Genomic DNA, 19,767 nt, shown 5'->3' on the forward strand with positions numbered 1-19,767 from the left:
TCATAAACCTTGAAAATGTATAGTGTAGTTAGTCAATAGGTATCGTTGAGGGCACTGAAAATAGTGACTGGTGTGTTGTAAAAAGTCGGCCTGTTTAGTATGTTCGTGTATGGCATGCTGCAAGAAATTTGATAAAGGGACGTAGATTTAAATAAATAAAAAAAAAAATTAATTAATGGAATGTGGAAAGTTTGATATATCCAGGTGATGAAGTTATGGCTTGGTCATGGTGAGGAGAAACCACAAAAACTTGTGAAAGTTTGTAGAAATATAAATGGAAATCAAAAGTATGTAGCAATGAATCTTTGTATGGAAGAAATGACTCCAGAAGATCTTTTGAAAACAGTCCACCAGCCCCAGGCCTTTCTCCACCCTGTCTGCAACTAACTACAGTTAATTAATGAAATTCAAAGTACCTAATTCACTCGAAAATCTAACCTGGTGAGTGTTATGACCACCATCTAGACGTGACAAATTTTTATGGAAAGGTAACATAAACGCAAAATTGTTTTCTACTTTATTCCTTTCTAACATACAATCTGTTTCCATCAGCATTTGCATCTATATTTTGATGACATTCTTTGTACCGGGATTACAAAGCAGCAGCATCGATTACGAATACTCTTTATTCAGGAATCAAGGCCAGTCTAGACCTAGGGTTAAAATGTATGATGACAAACAACGGTGAAATGTGCAAGATGAATCCTCCTAAATAATACTCCGTAACAGCACGTCGAACACTTACAAAATAGAGTAATTGCACGCAAGAAGTAAGCAATATTCTTGTCTTCATTACATAAACGATACTCTACACTTAACAGAGACTTAATATTTGCATACCGTATTTACATAAAACCTTTCTTAAGAGGCAAGAAATAGCCAGTCTTCGGCTGCCTCGCTGAAGTAGACACTGTAACTTTGATTCTGTCGTCACGTTAATTTCTGGCTAACAGTACATCTATCGGTACTAATGCGCTTTGGAAGTACCAGTAATAGCCCAATGGCTATAAACATACTAACAGTTAATATTTTTTAAAATATTACAGTGAATATAAGTATATATATACTTAGATACACACTATTGCTATATATATATATATATATATATATATATATATATATATATATATATATATAATATGCGTATATATACATATATAAAAATTTACGTATACGATATATCTATATATATATATATATATATATATATATATATATATATATGTATATATATATATATATATATATTATATATATATATATATATATATATATATATATATAATATGCGTATATATAATTATACAGAAATGTACATATACTATATATATATATATATATATATATATATATATATATATATATATATACTGTACAGTATATATATACACACATGCATATATAAATATAAATATAAATATATATATATATATATATACATATACACATATATTATTATTTACATTTACGATATATATATATATATATATATATATATATATATATATATATATATATATATATATATGTATATATACATGTATATATATATATATATATATATATATGCTATATGATGTCTATTTACATTAAGTGAAAAAAAATTCCATAACCATACTTTTGGAGAAGACGTACGGGTTAACATCACCTGAATAATGAGGTTACAATAATGTCAAAATCTTATTAAACTGAAAATTACACCTTTTTTTTCTTCACAAAATAAAGTCAGATTCCAACATTTAGCTTATAAGTTTCACATAGAAGGATATTTTGATTTTAAATTTATTTTTTGTCAAAGCTCCTACTTAGAGTAGAATATCTGAAGACTGTTTAATGTGGCATCAATTTAAGGCAAGGATACATTAATTTTGTTCCAAATTATAGTTTGAAGCTAAACTAGTAAAAAAGGAGAACCGTTATGATAAGAAATACACAGATTTAGAAAGACCAGAATTGCAAATCTTTATATAACTTTTAAACCATAGATCTATATAAATGTTTATCTACATAGAGGTGTTTGATATTTCAGTATATTTCTTGTTCGGATTTAACAATGATGTAGAATTTTATGACAGTGAAAAAGTATTTCGGTTTCAAAGCTCATCATTGTTAACCGAGATAGATGAAGATAACAGAATTGTGCAGTAGTCTTCTGGCATCAACAGTATATTGTCGTCATATAATGGGAAATGAAATACATCAATCAGTTTAGTTTTATACGGTGTCTGAGAAGACTGATAACTGAAGATTAGTTATCCACGAAAAAACTTGAACGTTGGGAATTGAAAATTATTAGGCTTTGACTCTCCAAACTGACATACCCTCAGAACCTTAGGTATATATTCTACGTCAGAGAACAACAACGACGGAAAGAGAGATTTCCACTATTCCAATGTAGTATGGGAGTGTCATTAACCTAAAGAATTCAGTGATGATTTAGCCCCAAACAAAATACTACCCCAGCGCCGGCCATATGGCCCAAATTTTCTATATACAACATTGTATAGGCTACAATGCAAGCAAAATATATGCCCGTAACATGTTCTGCATAGTTTCTTGCTCTCATGTGGGCCTTTTCCTTTAGATATTTCGTTTGCTTGGGTGGTCGGAACATTGCATTTGATTAAGATCAAGGCTTCGGCTTATATTTTTGGTCAAGTTATAATCAATCATGATTGAGGCAAGAACTTTAGGTCTTATTTGCCTGGTATATTCAAGGTTTGATTTAGGTAAAGACTTGGACTTTCATGATTGGTAACATTTTTCAATTTTACTCCTTATTTTTGAACCACAAATTTCTGAAATAGAAACAAAGCTACGATATTTTTCATACTCCTCTCCTTTTAAGTATTACACTTGAGACGTTTGATGTCTGCATTTATTCCACTCGTCCCAGTTCTTGATTTGGCGGTTTACTTCTGAAGCTTAAAGTTTGTAATTTATTCAACGATTGTTTATTACACGTGTCATTCACAGGGTTGTTTATTCCATATTCTAAAAATTTTGGTAAATAGTTTATTTTGAATTCCCATCTTTTGTTGAAAATTTTTATTTTATTCCTCCTTTCCAAGAGCATGGTGTAAAATTCATAGTTGTGATTATTCCAATATTTCAAGCTTACGATGTATGATTTATTCGTTACTCAATTTCACAATGTTCCATTCATTTTATCTTTATGAGTGTCACGATGGGCTTCAAGAAAAAAGAAATTAAATGGAGGTCACGCATACCAAAGAATAAAAATGAATATATTTTTTTTCTTTTAGATTTAAATGGTTTATAAAAAGTCTGTAACTCAAAGGTTTCAGAGTATAATATAAAATCAATACTTAATGTGAGACTCCGTGGCGAGATTTTCACATTGAAGTTAATCAATTAAAAGGTTTATTGATAAAAAAAAAAAAGTGTTTGATGAACACACACTCTACCAAGCTTAGTCCTTGGTTTGCTCTCATCTTCCTTTGACCTTATTAGTTCTATTGCATAGCGGGGTCAGCCGCTCGAGTCAACTTTCTCCATCTATTTTTATTCAGTGGATCTCCTTCCCCCAGCCCTAGCCCACCCATACCCCTCCTCATCAGATCCATCCATTTGATCTGCTGACTCCTCACACTCCTCCCCAATCCCCATCAGTAGCGTGTTCTTAGCTTTCTTGGTTGGTTCCACCTCCTCCCTTCCTATTACATGGCCATAGTGTCCTCCAATAATCTTCAACCTATAAATAAATTCCTCAGCGAAATCTGGTTAAATAGCTTTAGAACGATAAAACCCATTGCTCTTGTTAAAATGTCGAAAAATTAATCGATATGACTAATATAACGCTATATTCTAATACAAATGTTAGCTATTAGATAAATCTAGTTTATTGAACGAATGTCACTATTATTGTCGATTTATCAGGTTAGGCTATGTCCGGCAAACCATGCACAGCATTCGAACCAAATAATAAATTTTATCAATTCACGTGTGGTACTAGTATTTTGGATGGTGAAGGAAGAAGTAGTAGAATGAATCTTAAATTTAAAAATGCATTGTTTCAAATTAGACTGCTGGCGTTAAACACTCATTCTCAATAGTCTCGTAGAAATAAGTGTTTTATAAATTCACGCATCACTCCTCTCCTATCTGTACTAGCCGAATCACCGCCTGTGTGGACGAGAACTCATATTTTACTCCATTATTGCGATTTCTCCAGACTCATAAAGTCAGTTGCAAGGATTAGGTTAGCCTTTTTTGAACAGGATTGTTAGCTCCAGTTAAAACCCTCCTGGTAACTGTTTCAGTAAACGATTATCCTCTAAGGATCCTGAAAAAATTAAAACCTTGGAGGTTATGCTCATGGATATCCATTCTCTTATTTTATTTTTTTGTATCATAGCATGTATACATGCTTGAAGAGGAAGTCATCAGCTGTCTATTTTACTGAAAGAATGGATAACTAGGAAGACAGGTATACAAAGAAGCATTATATGTCAAGATGCTAAGTTGTCAGTGCTATTCTGTACATCAAAAGGGTCATCGATTAAGTGTACTGCAAGATCCATCAGTAAACAATCTGGTACAAGGATGAATTTTAATGCCAAGTGCGTTCATGTATATTCTTCCCACAAAGTGTTAAGGTACTGATCAAAGTGAAACACAACAGAGACGTCAAAATATGGGATTTTATCTTATGGCATGCATGAGCAATCTGTTCCCCCATATTGTACTCTAATGATACAAATATTGAGTTTACAAAAAAAATTTACATTTATTTATTGTCATTATTTCCTGGAGGTTCTTTGTCTGTCCAGTTGTGTTTTTCTGTTTGCCTCTCTGAAGATGTGCTTATTGAATGGCCACGAAAGCATCAGGGGTAGATTTATTTCTTTGTTTTCTGCTGGTTCTTGCAATACGTTTCAGCATACATAGTATACCATACAAATCCCCTTATTTTCCACAGTTCTATTGAATTTTGAACATTTAAAAGTATATACAAAATAAAGAAACATATTTCCAGATCTTCAATTATGAGACATGGGGAAATTACAAGAAAGTAAATTGTTATGTAAAATTACATAAAAATACAACGCTGCACATACCTTATATATAACGATAAGCCTGTAGTTTTAATATATATTGCGACAGAATGTAATAAAGACTCCATATGTGATACAGAAGTAAGATATTAAAAAAAAAAAACCTTTCAAATCCAGTAAGGGAAAATAATATCTATTACTGGTTACAATATTACAAAATCCCATAGCAAAAATTCGTAAAGAAATCAATAGGATAAAACCAGAGGGACAAACTAAGAAAGGCCAGAGATAAGTACGGTTTGGGATGTACAGGACAGTAACCGCACATTATCTTATTCACGTAGTTTATATTTAGATGCAATATACTGCCCGTTATATCTCACTCGTATGTTGTGATTTCGAGACCAACTACTGCACCTCAACCATGATCATAGAGTTGAGATTTAAGAGGCATTAAGACGCAAGGTAGCCTCACTCTTACAGCCCAGATTTAGCGGCCAACCAAGGCATATATTTGTAATTCAGATGCCAGCTACTGCATATTAACCATACTCTCACAGTTGTCATCTAGAGGTTTGATACTGCACTATAGCCTAACTCGTATGTTTGGGATATAGAGCAGATATTCCCACAGTTTGGAGTTATAGGCCAAGAACTGAGTAGTGTGCTTACTCTAACGTTAACACGGGGCACTTTTAAGTGGACGGTGGCTGCCACTGTTTCGTGGTGCCATGATAAAACGGCGGGGGCGAAGCTGTTAACAAACAACCACTAGAAATTGGCTCGTGTGCAGGCATCCATAGAAACATTTTCGTTTAATTTTTGGCTACAAAACTGGCAGCCACCGTTCAATGAAAAGTGGCCCGTGTGCATGGGCCCTTATGTTCATGATATCGTTGCCAGATACTGCTTGTTAAGCCAATTTTTGCTGTTGTGATTTAGAGGCCAGCTACTGCACCTCAACCTTACTTAGAGTTGTGATTTAGAATCTTTGTATTTCACTGTGTTTTTTTTTTTCTTTTATAGTCATGATCTAGAACCCAGATACAGCGCATTAATCTTATTTTCACAGTTGAAATTTACAGTCCACTTATTGCACACTAGCTTTAGTCTTATAGTTGTGATTTAGAGGCTAAATACTGCATGCCATAATCAGTCTACAATCAAAATTAAGAGGCCAGCTACTGTTGATTAATACAAAAAGAAAAATGTCGATTTTATCTATTTATTTATTTGTTTACTTGCTGTTACTTTTAGCTTAATTTCATTTAAATATATTTAGATTTATTCCTTCTTTCCTTTGTTATTCTTCCACAAAAGGACATTATGTTCTGAAGAAGCTTGCTAATCTAGGGCATGCCTAGAAAAACGTTGGTATTTACATTATGAAGGATAGTGATAATAGTTGTAATAATAAAGAAAAGTATGAAAAATGCAAATAAATGTTAAGGATTGAAATCAATACTGGACATTGCAACCTTCCTATCATCATAGAAACAATAATACAGAGTTTTAATAGGGAAGAGTCAACACTCTAGAATCTAGATAATACAGCAGATATTTTGCATTTGCAGGGAATTCATGAGCCAAAAAAAAAAAAAAAAAAAATGGTGGAAATATTTGTGGAAATGACAGGTACCGGTAATTAGATTTTGTACTTCTTGTAGAATGTCAACTTTTAGATGCTCTCATTTCTAGGCTGAATAAATTTTTGAACATTACAAGTCTACTGATTAGTAATCTTGTTGAAAGTTTATTCGGGGGTATGGGTAATTATTTATTTTAGCTCATTTTATAAGTTGAAACTCAATACTTTAATTATTATTTATTTGGAATATTCAAACTAACTAGGACTCGTGAATAAGCTGATAAAGTAAAACCATCTTTTTTTATTTAGAAAGGTTTTACAGATTTTTTTTTTATCAAAAAAAGATATTTTCCAAACCTATTAGGCTATATCCTCAAACCTTGTAGAACTAAGATGAAATTTTACTTCAGAGTTGCGGTTAGAAGTTAAAAATTGTCAATCCCAAAGAAAATTGCCATACAGTAGGCTACTCATCCGAGTCTGAAATCCAATGAAAATGCAGTAAGAATATCTGCAGTGCCATCTAGTAGTGTTAGGCTGTACTAAACACTACACCAGATTCCCTGGCCAAGAGGAGGTAAATAGTTGAACTAAATAACATCTCCGTGCCAACGGTGTTGAATAAAATTAGTTGAATCCGTAAATCTGGCAATAGGAAATTTAAACAAGGTTTAAATTTCGACTTGTTCAATATTCATTCAAGTGTTTCAAATTGACAGTATTTGTTAGGTCGGATAATATTGTTTATATTCTGAAAATATTTTGAATGTCTATATTATGTAGCTCATAATTTTCTAAGTAGAAATAACAAAAGTGGGACATTCTTATAAACATTTACCAATATATAGCAAAACGGTATTGAGATAATAGCTTTGCTACAGTATTATAAGAATTAATACTATATATATATATATATATATATATATATATATATATATATATATATATATATATATATATATATATATATATATATATATATATATATATAAAATCTAAAACTTAAAGGCTTTCAGAAGAGGGCATTAAGTTTCATATTATAATCTTGGCAGAAAGACGATGAAATTGGCTTTAGCTTTAAGTGATAGATCGACGCTTAAAGTTCATCACAGTCAAATATCATTCTTTTTCAAATTTATACACAAGACAATCTGGGATCAAATCATAATATACCCAATCATCAATATTTCTATACAGTTAAAATAAAGGAGTAATAACAAGTTTGTCCTCTGGTTTTCAAAGCACAGTCAGGTATGGAAGGTGATATAGGACGCAACTGTAGGCTTGCTAGAATGGCCACTCGTATTTGAATTAAGGCTTAATATACACTCTAGCGAACGCATAATCTGATTTAGCTGAAAGGAACTGACGTGTCAGGCTTGGTTAGGTTGTAGCCTGCCCATAATCAGATTTGATTATTGGCCTTATCTGTTTGGCTGGAAAGTTTTAATGAATCCTGTTGGGATACATGGAAGGGTTTTGTAGATCACTGTAGGGTTTGTGGTAACCCCGATGGATATCCGGACATAGGAATTGATTTTGGCAAGCCTAGGACCATTCTGGAACAAGCTAACATAAATATTCATTGAACTATACCAAATGTACTTTAACTAACTTAGTTAATGGTAATTTTATCGGCATAGTTTTTTTTTTCGTTTCAAAAGATACTTTTACAATTGTAAAATAGCATGAAGATCTCTCCTGATCATCATAACGTCTTTGAGGTAATGGATGAATACTGTTTGCTGTTTTCATTACCTGAAGGTATCCACTTTAATAACATCACCGGAATTACCTCTATATTTCCAAATATGTCGTGATTATATCCCTTCCAATTAATTCATTGGATATTTTCAAGGCGAACACTGAATTCCCTTTGTTTTGGTGTAGGTTGGCACACGTTTGCATATAGTTAATGGCATTTGAAGCTCCCTTCCGGTTCATGGGTAATCTGCAGGGAAATCTCCATATATATATATATATATATATATATATATATATATATATATATATATATATATAATATATTATTTTTATATATATGATATATATATGTATATATATATATATATATATATATATATATATATATATATACTGTGTGTGTGTGTATATAAAATGTGTGTATGTGTGTGTTTATGACTTAATAAATCTAGCTTGTAATGCTGTGTAATTATCATTTACACAACTTATTCCAAATAACCTTTAAAAAGTCTTCAACTCTAGCTATATTACATTATAGAAAAATAAAGAAAAACTTATCACCCATACTTTATTAGCCTTTATATTGACTTAGTATTATACCTCTCAATATTATAATAAAGTTTTCATTGATGTTTCAGTTAAATACACGACCCAAAACTGAGGTTTTTCCGGTTGCTTTAGACATCATTAGGTTCAGAACACGTCAGAGCACTTTAATCAAAATAGTTCTTTTTATTGTCTATTTTTTATTTTCAACTGGAAAATTTTTTGAAGCTGTGGCTCTTGTTGATAAAATACCCATTTACTTTTTTCAGATAATTAATCACTGTTTTGAAGGAGTACTTGAGTAATGGACGGAAATGAAAAGTTGTAAGTTTCGTAATATCTAAACCAAGGATGCTGAAAAAGCAGGGAAAAGAGAGAGAGAGAGAGAGAGAGAGAGAGAGAGAGAGAGAGAGAGAGAGAGAGAGAGAGAGAGAGAGAGAGAGAAGGAAATATCTACTGTGTAGATATATGAAAAGTACAGAATAACATTTTCTATCTTGAGAATATAGATTCATACATTAAATAAATACCACTGCCATCTGTAGCGCTTTCAAATTTCGATTCTTCTAAATTATTCTAGATATATTAAGGTAGTTCTTTTTACCTGAAACTTACAGTAAACAGGGTCCTGGGATCCATTTTATTTATCATCATCACTGTATTCCCAAAGGCATGGGTAAATAGCTTATTTGTCTTGACAGCGGGATATCTCATTTCAAGAAATGTGTGTTTTTAACTACACAAAGGTTTGTAAAGAAAACTAACAAATTATCTATAACAGTGTCTTTTATATTTACTAACGTATTGCGTATGAATGGTGTAGTCAGGTTCATATTTTGATGTCAAACTGCTGGCATAGGTCTGTAACATATCCTGACCAGTCCTGGTCAGAGTCATCTGTGTTTGATTTGGCTTCGACCTGCGCTTGTGCTGCCTCAGCCACCACGGTGGGAGCCACGTCCCCTAAAGTTACCTCAGCCCAAGCTTTGTCCTCCTTTTCTTCCCTACTGTGTCGTAGTCTTTGATAATTTTTTGCTTTTAGAGTGGTCGACTTCTCACTAGATTCAGATTTACGGGATAATATACCTGATTCCTCCAAGTCCTGTTTGGAGTTATTCTTTTTTAACCTACCGTTTGATCCTTTATCTCCATCATTTACTGGATGACTTGTGACTTTGAGTGCGTAAGGATCTTCAACTGTGTTAGAGTTAGGACTCTGAGTTTCTGGAGTGGCTGTGTCAGTGGTAAGATTACTTTCAAATGCCCCCTGCCTTCGTTCATCAGCTGCCTGCAGCAAATGACATATGTAGTGATCAGGTCTAGGTTTAACACCCAGGTCCTCCTGGACACTTAAAATCACCTCTTGTACATCTGCAGCACTAACATCACAGCATTTTCTTTTGTATTCTTCAAGAAGAGAATTTATACTTTCATCACTATACAATTTAGACTGCTTAATGTCATAGAGAATGCTTCTTTTAAGCTCTATTAGCCTTTCAGAGCGTGCCATGTGTCTGTATGAACTATAGAATCTCATTGCAGGTAAAGCTGTAGTCAGACTTCCCCCTAGACTTCGACACTTAACTGTTGATGTTAGAACATTTTCGGGTGTAGCACCACGGCTACCGGTGTAGGCACTGTCAACACTAAAGTCACCCGAATCACCAACATCTCCATGATGTGACTTGTATGTTGTTTCTTGCATTTTCTTGTGATAATTAAGTGCATACCTTTTTGACATCGGGTTATCACTACCAGAGCAAGTGTCGTTTTCCTCTTTTTCATCAGTTGCAATATCTGTTTCTTCAAATTTCTCTTGATACTCTTTTGGCTCTGCATTAATGGATGGAAGATCTTTTTGGCATGCAGTCTGTAATTCTTTAGGTTCCTCATCTGAAGAATAGAAATCAGAAGCATAATCTGCAGTTGCATTATCCTGATTGTTACGTGATGACTTTTGTTTAGGAGGTTGATAACATCTTTGTGCCAACAGATTAGATGATACTTGGGACTTTAAAATCCTTGGATTGTGAGGAAGACGTTCTGTAAATCTTTCTGCATGTTTCTCAAGTAGGTCACACGTTACAGGGGTTAGTTTTTTCACTCTAACTGCTCGTAGAGTTGCCCTTAGCTGTTGGACAGATGGATTCATATTTGAACTTACCTCTGGAGCAGATTTTTTCCTGCTGTCATACCTATCTTCTTTTTTATGAGAGGCTTTTGTTGACAAGAAATCACCAGAGTTTGCATGTCTAATATCTCTTAATCTTGGATGGCCATACTTACTTATTTTCTTTTTCTCATTTTCAACAAGGTCTGAAAGTACACTGTCTAGCCTTGCTAGAAACTGTGTTTGGTCATATCTTTCATCATAGCTACTTGCAGTCTTTAGGGATGGGCCAGTTTGAACTGTTTCTTTTGGAATGGATTTTCTTTTAATTCTAGGGGCAGGCTTTGTTGCTGATCTTGCTCTGGAACTTGAACATGAGGAACTGGAAGATTGACTGCTTGTGGAATCTTCTGATTTGGTTTTAGCATATTTTCGACGAGAATGACTTGCATCTCTGCTGTGCAGCTCAGATGTAGACTCCTTTTTATATCTTAGATTAGTTCTTTTTCTCTCGTGAGACTTAGATAATCGTTTATTTGCTAATCCCTTTAAACTATCAGCTAAGTCTTTACTGCTGTCTGGAACATCACTGACATAAGGTCTTTGCAGTAAATCTTTATCCCTATACTTAACTGTATGTGCAATTGCACCATAGCTTTTGTCTTCATCACTACTTATACTTCTTTGATATAATTTCTGGCCTTTGGGCTTTCTCTGTCTACCTCGATAATCAACATCAAAACTTCTTTGCATATTTGTTGTAGGCTTAACTGCTGAATGGACACTAGAACTTCTTCTGTCAGACCCACCTTTGTCGCGGATACTGGCTGCATCATCATCTGCTGCAAAGTTATTTTCCTTATTGCTTTTGCTCTTCTCCCACTGACGCCTTCCTCCATTACCAGACTGATCCTGATCTGCATCTTGTTCTATTGGAACTTTCTGGCCAAAGATGTTTTTTCTTATGTACCCTTTAATTGTGCAATTCTGAGAAAAATTTGAATCATTTAACTCTGGTTGTTCTATCATATTAGCTGTCAGAAGATTTCTTAATTTCATTTTTTTGTGACCAGAATATTTGTATATGGAATATAGATACCGTAATTTCGTCATGAAATTTGCAAACGTCTTCCTCAAAGTGGGTTGATTATCGTGATTTTGAGTATAATCTGAATTTGGTAAAACATATTGTATGTTACAGATTTTTTTGGAAGATGATAATATCCCAGGTTGAGGTTTGCTATAAAATAGATATTTCAAATCTTTATTTGAATACCAATCTGAACAATTGTTATTGCTATCCTGAGAAATTTGAAAAGGTTCAAGATAACCTGCATTTTGACTGAGTGGGTCCAACATCCAATATTGCTCTGAGTTAGTGTAGAAACATTTATTCCTTTGTTTGTCTCCACATGAACTCCAATTAGGAGACGTTTCTTTACTCCAATTAGGAGACGTTTCTTTTTTAGGGTTTGAAACAGTGACGTGATTTGGTAATTTTTCGATGAGCTGTTTATGGCAGCCGTTTACAATATTCCTTCCTTTTTCACCAATATGCCCAACTTTTCTTGTCTTTGCATCTATTCCAACTCTTTGCTCCCTCTCCTTTACTTTAAAGTCTTGAAACATCCCTAACAATTTTAACTCTTGTAAATCCCCTATTCTACTCTGTACTTTTCTTCCCAAACTATTAGGCTTTTTCTTGTTCATGTTCATCCATGAATGAGGTAGTGGGTCAGGGGCCTTAGCATAATACGACTGTATTTTATTAATTTTATTTTGAGAAGTGTAATCATCACGCTTTGAATGGTGTCGTATGTGGAGTCTCGGGCCATTCTCTTCCAGTTCAAGTTTATTTTGATTGGATAATGGGTCTTCTAGAGTTATTGAACTTTCTGGACATTGTTCGTGCTCTGTGTTCTTTTGCAACTGGCAAAATAGTTGTTGTTCAGCAGTAGGATAATGGCTGAATCTCCAGTATTCCTTTCCATTGCTTACAGAATTTTCAGATCTAGTATAGTCTAACGCTTCTTGTATCCATGTTCCATGACTACTGATACTATGCATTCCCCAATCCTTGTTTGTATCACTAAATGGTCTGCCCTTGTTATCTGATGATAATTTTTTTCTTTCATTTTGCCAGTTATTTTTGTCGATAATTTCTCCTTTCACTGCTCTTACCCAAGTTCTGTCATCTTGGTCATTCTTATAACTTATTCTTTCTATATTTCTTTCATTTTGTAATTCCTCCTCTCTCGTCCCTTCATATAAAGGACCCAATATCAGGATTCCTTTTTTCAGTGACTCATTGTGGTCATAATTTCCATCAACTGACAACAGAGAATTGACTCTGTTTTCATCATTATTTGTTGACAAGTTATTCCTTTCCACATCATACAAAAATCTGTTCCCATCTGTATCATATGGAAAAGATACTGCGGCCTTTATGTCGCCCTCCTGAGGATTCTCCTGCATTTCAAATCTAATTCCCTTTAGATCTTTTTCACCCCTTTCCGCCAGATTTCTAGCTGATAACTTTAACCCTCCATTCCCCTCCCTATTTCTAGTTACATGTTCATAACCATTAACATCAACATATTTCTGAAAAACAAGAGGTCTACTCCAATATTCTTCAAAAAGAGAACCTATGCCACCAGCATTGTTAGCCGTCAGAATTCTTTCATCTTCATCGTCTTCACTAGGGACTGGTGTCTGAGCTGTCATGGAAGATGGCTTCTTAAGCATGATTTTGTAGAGTCTCCGGAGGGCCAACACTGTAAGAAAAAGATTGGATTTAGAGTTCATTGCTTTATTTATTATAAGTTGATGAAGTTGAACATGCACTGTGTAAAGAGTATGAGTCTGATGTTTAAACAATGTTCAGATAGTTTTAATACATTTCTCTAACATCGGAAAAGAAAGCTACATAACAATGACAAACAGTACTTGAATGAAACTAAGAATAGGGAAATACTTTATATATTTGGAAACTGAAAATGAACCCATCGTTTAATAATTTGGAATCACAGTTGCTTACTGATAGGGTATCTTCCATGGTTCATTTATGCTAATACCATACAAATTAGTTTGACAGACTGTTAGCCTTATGGAGTAAATAGTTATCTTATTATTTTGATCGAAAACAGTTGATTGAATTGTTCATAGAAAGTCAGAAATTTGGCTCTTATGATATCACTTCTTTATTGCAAGTATTTTAAGCTATGTTAACGCACAGATTCAGCAGGTGTAGGCAGAAGCGGGCTGAATCTAGTTTCTATATTACACAGATTCCAGTGCAACTGTTCAGAAAGAGAGCTAAAAGTACTTGCTGGAATAGTCTTATTGGACTCATTATACTCTAAATACCAGCATCAGCCTGCTCCTACCTGCACCTAACAAAAAGGTTTGTCTATGGAAGCAGTCCTAGGCTGCCGATAGTCGGAAATAGTAGCCGATCCTCCCAATCTTGGAGCAAGCTTCATGGGATAGTACTGTCCATTGAATTTTCTCCACATTCCGGTCCAGAAGTCACTATTCTATGAATATATTCTTAATGAAATTTGGAGCTCACAATATAGATTTGTAATTCAACTGTCCAAGTTTGTCCTTTGTTATATTGGATAGTGTATGTTTGGTTTCCATGTTAGGAATGCAATTTTCTTTCAAAGGAAATGACGGGATTTTAGAAATATCTGAATGTTTGAGGAAATCTAGTTCCCGGCTATTTTTTTTTTTTTTTTTTTTTTTTTTTTTTTTTTGGTGGGGGGTTATCGGAACGGAGTTCAGAAAACCCACCTGGCCACACTTTATCATGTAATTCTACCGTGACTGACCTTTAAATTTGCTAAGGATTCTTTTCAATTTGTGTGGGAAAAATTAAATTCTACTTTACAAGATGGTTTTGAGAATGTTGGGTAAATCTGTCTCTGTGGTCTTCACTAAGAAAAAGCTTGACGATATCCCTAAGAAATAACATAAGATGATAAAGCTTCTGAATCCACATTGAGATTATACTGTACTTTCGTGATTTTCTTTGTCCCTATCAGAGCAAAATTATTCATCCATTAACTTCTGGTGTGGAAATTTACAAGTTGTCATAATAAATGATATAATTCTTTAATGTTTTTGTATTTTGACGTTAATGTTTCATGCTAATTTGGCATAGAATTACTCTTAAAACGAGTGATTCAAGTGTCAAGACCTCTACTCCACCCACTTAGTGTTGTTAGGGGTTCATTTGATGGGTAAAGGCTAACACAACATGTACCCAGAACGGGTTTGAAAGGGAAAGCCTATGAATGAACTGACAAGTATTTAACAGGGATTTGATTTTAAAGTTTATATAACTAATGCTTGCGTACTACATGGCAATGGTTTATGGGCATATGCATGCAGGGATATCCCCAACGAACTATCATCAACCCATTACTAATCAGTCACATTTCTAATTGTGATAATATGCCTTAAATTAACTTAAATTTCTGTTATATAAAATATGGTGTATTTTATGTGTATTTCAGAATGTTATTTGAATATACTTAATTCGTGGCTTTCCAAAAGTTATAACAAATTGACAGTATTTCCCTAATAGCATCTGCAGGCTCTAACATAAGCATGAATGTAATCTTTTATCCATATTTTTTTAAATTGATGATTTGCACGAAATTTGAATGTCGGTTTCCTTGAGATTTAAATATATCTTTTCATGTTTTAATGTTCATAATTATTTCCAGACATCTCTGCCGACCGAATCAAACCCTCTTAAAAGAGGGGCCGATTCCACCCTATACTGCCAGAATCTATCTCTAACAGCGATATGTGGAACAACACTGTAGCAGCAGCTAATTTCTCAGGTAAGGATGGGATTTACCTAAAGTGTATGAGTAATATATATGTATATATATATATATATATATATATATATATATATATATATATATATATATATATATATATATGTGTATATATATACACACACACACACATATATATATATATATATATATATATATATATATATATATATATATATATATATATATATATATATATATATATATATTTATATATAATATGTGGTATGTAATGTATATATATGTGTGAATATTACATTTCTTTTAGTGCATCATTATTAATAGCTAGTAAGGTAATATAATGATCTAAAAGAATGTATAATAACATAATTCTATAGGACAAGGTATTATAAATTTCAAATCTCCACCAAGCTAGATAATGGACTCAATTTTAATGAACTATGCATCTTATGTTTAGGTCAATTTAGATCACAATATTACAGTTACATAACTAAGAATTTTGATACGGGGTCTAGCTAGAAAGAAATCAATATGCAAACTGTATGGAAAATGAGAGAGAGAGAGAGAGAGAGAGAGAGAGAGAGAGAGAGAGAGAGAGAGAGAGAGAGAGAGAGAATATCTTATAAGCTTTGTCCAAAGCTTGAAATTTAATCCTGCCTCTCGGATAAAACAAAAACTAAATCTTTGTCGGAAATTTTACAGTTAGACAAGTGTGGTATTACTATAAAACGACAAACTATTCCAGCGAGATTTCCCTAACTTCGACACCTTAAGCAAACGCTTGTTTTAATTACGTGGGGACGTGGCCGATCACCTGAGAGAACTTTCTGTCGCAGGATATGGGCGGTCAATAAAAACAGCTTTCTGCCAAAGGACTTGGGCGGTTAACTAAAACGCTTTATTTTTCAAGGACGTTGGCGGTCAACTGAAACAAAATTTTCTGTTAAAGTGTTTTTGATGTGGGTTTGGTAGTTGCTTTGATTACATCTCAGGAAAGAAGTCATTATAGTTTCTACAGTTATTTTTATCAACATGTAATTGTGATATGAACACTTGCGTGACTTTATATTTCCAAAATAGTCCCGTGTTATCAAAATATGCCACGAGAAGCAGAAAAGATGCACATATACAAGCACACACACACACACACACACATATATATATATATATATATATATATATATATATATATATATATATATATATAAATATATATATATATATATATATATATATATATATATATATATATATATATATATTATATATACATACATATATATTATATATACATACATATATATATTTTATATATATGTATATATATATATATATTTATATATATATATATATATATATATATATATATATATATATATATATATATATATATATATATATATATATTAGTCCACTGCAGGAATAAGTCCTCGATGTCTTTCCACACATGTCTGTTTACGGAGTTTCTTTCCCAGTATATACCAGCAATTTTATTTAGATCATTAATCCTTAGTCTTCACTTTCGGCCCCCTGCTTCGTTTGCAATCTCTAAGAACTGATTCTTTCATTCTTTTTGTCCATCTATTATCTGTTATTTTCATTAATAATCCTGCCCAAATCCATTTCTTTTTCTTACTTTTTGTTAGAATATCCTCTACTATGGTTAGCTCTCTCTATCCATGCTGTTAATCACATCATTATTCTTTACCTCTTTGAGTTGTTACTACCTTATGTTCTAAGGCTTCAGTAAGGCTTCGAGTTTCTGACGCGTAAGTTCATACTTGAAAGACCATCTTATTAAATACTTTTCTTTTTTATAGGGAATAACCCTTCACTTTTCTTAATCTCATTTTGTTTATCAAAAGCTCTCCGTCCCCAGCTTATGATTCTTTTAATTTCCGTCTCATGTACTGGGGAAACATTTACTGTCTGTCCTATATTCATTAACAAAATTTAGAGGGACACTTGCAACCTTTATCTATTGTCTCTGCCTTTTCATTGAATATTATCTTAGTTTTACTCATTTTCATTTTCAGTCCTACATTTCTGCTTTCTCCATTCAAATGTTGTATCATCTTTAGTAATTCCTCCCATGATTCAATAAATGAAACTATGTCATCTGCAAATATTAGTTGTTAAGATATTCCCCATTAATGTTAATTCCTACATTTTCCAATCTAAATTCTTAGAAACTTCTATTCATGCTGTGAATAATTTATGAGAGATGGGGGTTACCCTGTCTAATTCCTTTCTCAATCGGAATTTTCTCATAATCTTTTTGTATTTTGAGGGTTACTCTACTACCCTTACAGATATCTCCAAGTGTTTTAACATAAGACTAATCTGCTCCTTTTTTTTTTTTGAAGTTCTTTCATTACTGCTGAAGTTTTGACAAAATCAAAAGCTTTCTTATAGTCTATAAATGTCATACATGCAGTTTGTTATACTCTGTTGATATTTCCATTAGCTGGTTGATTACATAGATATGGCCAGTTGTTGAATATTCGCTACTAAAACCTTCGTACTCTCTTGGCTGATTAAAGTCTAGCTGTCTTTCTACTCTACCTGATATGATCTTTGAAAATATTTCATATATTACGGAGAGTAAACTTATTAGGCTGTAATTTTCAGGCCTTTTGTGTCTTCTTTTTTGTGAATTAATATAATGATAAAGTTTTTTCCAAGCTATATGTATAAAACAGTCTTGCAAACATTACGTGTAAAGTTCAGTGAGTTTTACTATTGTGAAATCTCTTCCAACTATTATTAAATCAATTGTTAGGCACATCATCTGCTTTTCCTCTTAGCGTGCCTTTTAATACTTTCTATGCTTCTCCTTTTGTTACTTTTGATACCGGCTTTGGTGTTTCCTTATTTCTTTTGGCAAAGTTCTTTCTTATATCACTATTGTAAAGCATTGAATAGAAATACTCTGCCATTTTTATAACTCAATCTATTTGGTGATATATCTATTTTCATTCTTTAAAGCAAATATCTATTGGCCCCCTGTTCCAAGTCTTCTTTTCGTTAACTTGGTGCTTCTTCTTTTCTTTATTGTTTCCTCAATTTTGGTTTGATTGTGTTTACAGATGTCTTGGATTTTTAGTTGGTTTATTATTTTAGATAGTTCTGCTAATTCTATTTCATTTCCCTTAGATGTTACCCTCATATCTGAATTGTTTTTATTTTTTTTGTGTGTGTGTGTGTGTGTGTTCTCTGATAGTTTTCCTTGATCTTGTTTAGGAAATTTTCCACTCATTTCTTGTGCTGATTCCAAAATTAATTTTTTTTAAACTGCTATTCATTCTTTCTTTATTTGTTTCCATTTCGTCATTAGCTGGAAGTACATATTTTGTATTGCTAAACTAAACTCATCAGCTTTTTTCTTATTGTTGGAGTGTTCATCTTCTTTCTTAGAATTAGTTTTTCTCTTTCTTTCCTGAGATCTAGGCAAATTTTACTTCTCAACATTCTATGGTGGCTTGACTTTGTTTAACACTTACATACTTGCATACTTTTGCATTTGTTTGCTTGCGATTTTATTTATAAACACTCAAAAGAGAGCAATGAATTGTGTTTATGAATGTTTTAACAATTATATAAAAATAGAATTGAACAAAACCTATCTATAACATCAGAAATATAAAAGTTGGTGACAGAACAGGAGCATCCTGTCGTGGTGACTCCTACGGGGAATGTCATACAAGAACACATCAACTACAAAGTGACCCAAGAGTCTTTGTAGTCGTGCAGTCTCACTTGTAGCACAAATGAGGATCATTTTATTGCCTCGTTGAGGCAGTGATAGTGACAGAATACACGCAGCAGGCGTAAGAACACGTGAGGTTGTGTTTATGTAAACAATTGCTGAAATAGTTATAACGTTATATTTGTAAGACAATGCTTTGCATAAGATTTTTCATGAGGACTCATAAGGGAGAAATGTCTATTTTGTAATACTAGTGGCTGATGGGTGAGGTACTGAAA

At 32.9% G+C, this 19,767-nt stretch overlaps 1 protein-coding gene across 3 annotated transcripts in view; it reads right to left on the reverse strand.

The window, feature by feature from the left end:
* Positions 1 to 8,864: 8,864 nt before the first annotated feature.
* LOC137624553 (uncharacterized) overlaps positions 8,865 to 19,767 on the reverse strand; it is an 82,871-nt gene continuing 71,968 nt past the window's right edge. For all 3 annotated transcript variants that reach the window (XM_068355451.1, XM_068355453.1, XM_068355452.1), the window contains one exon: positions 8,865 to 13,740. In XM_068355451.1, the coding sequence (XP_068211552.1) occupies positions 9,686 to 13,740 (4,055 nt within the window). In that variant the 3' untranslated portion in view covers positions 8,865 to 9,685. The remainder of the gene's footprint in view (positions 13,741 to 19,767) is intronic.

This window comes from Palaemon carinicauda, chromosome 31, assembly GCF_036898095.1.
Source record: "Palaemon carinicauda isolate YSFRI2023 chromosome 31, ASM3689809v2, whole genome shotgun sequence".
Lineage (NCBI taxonomy): Eukaryota > Metazoa > Arthropoda > Malacostraca > Decapoda > Palaemonidae > Palaemon > Palaemon carinicauda.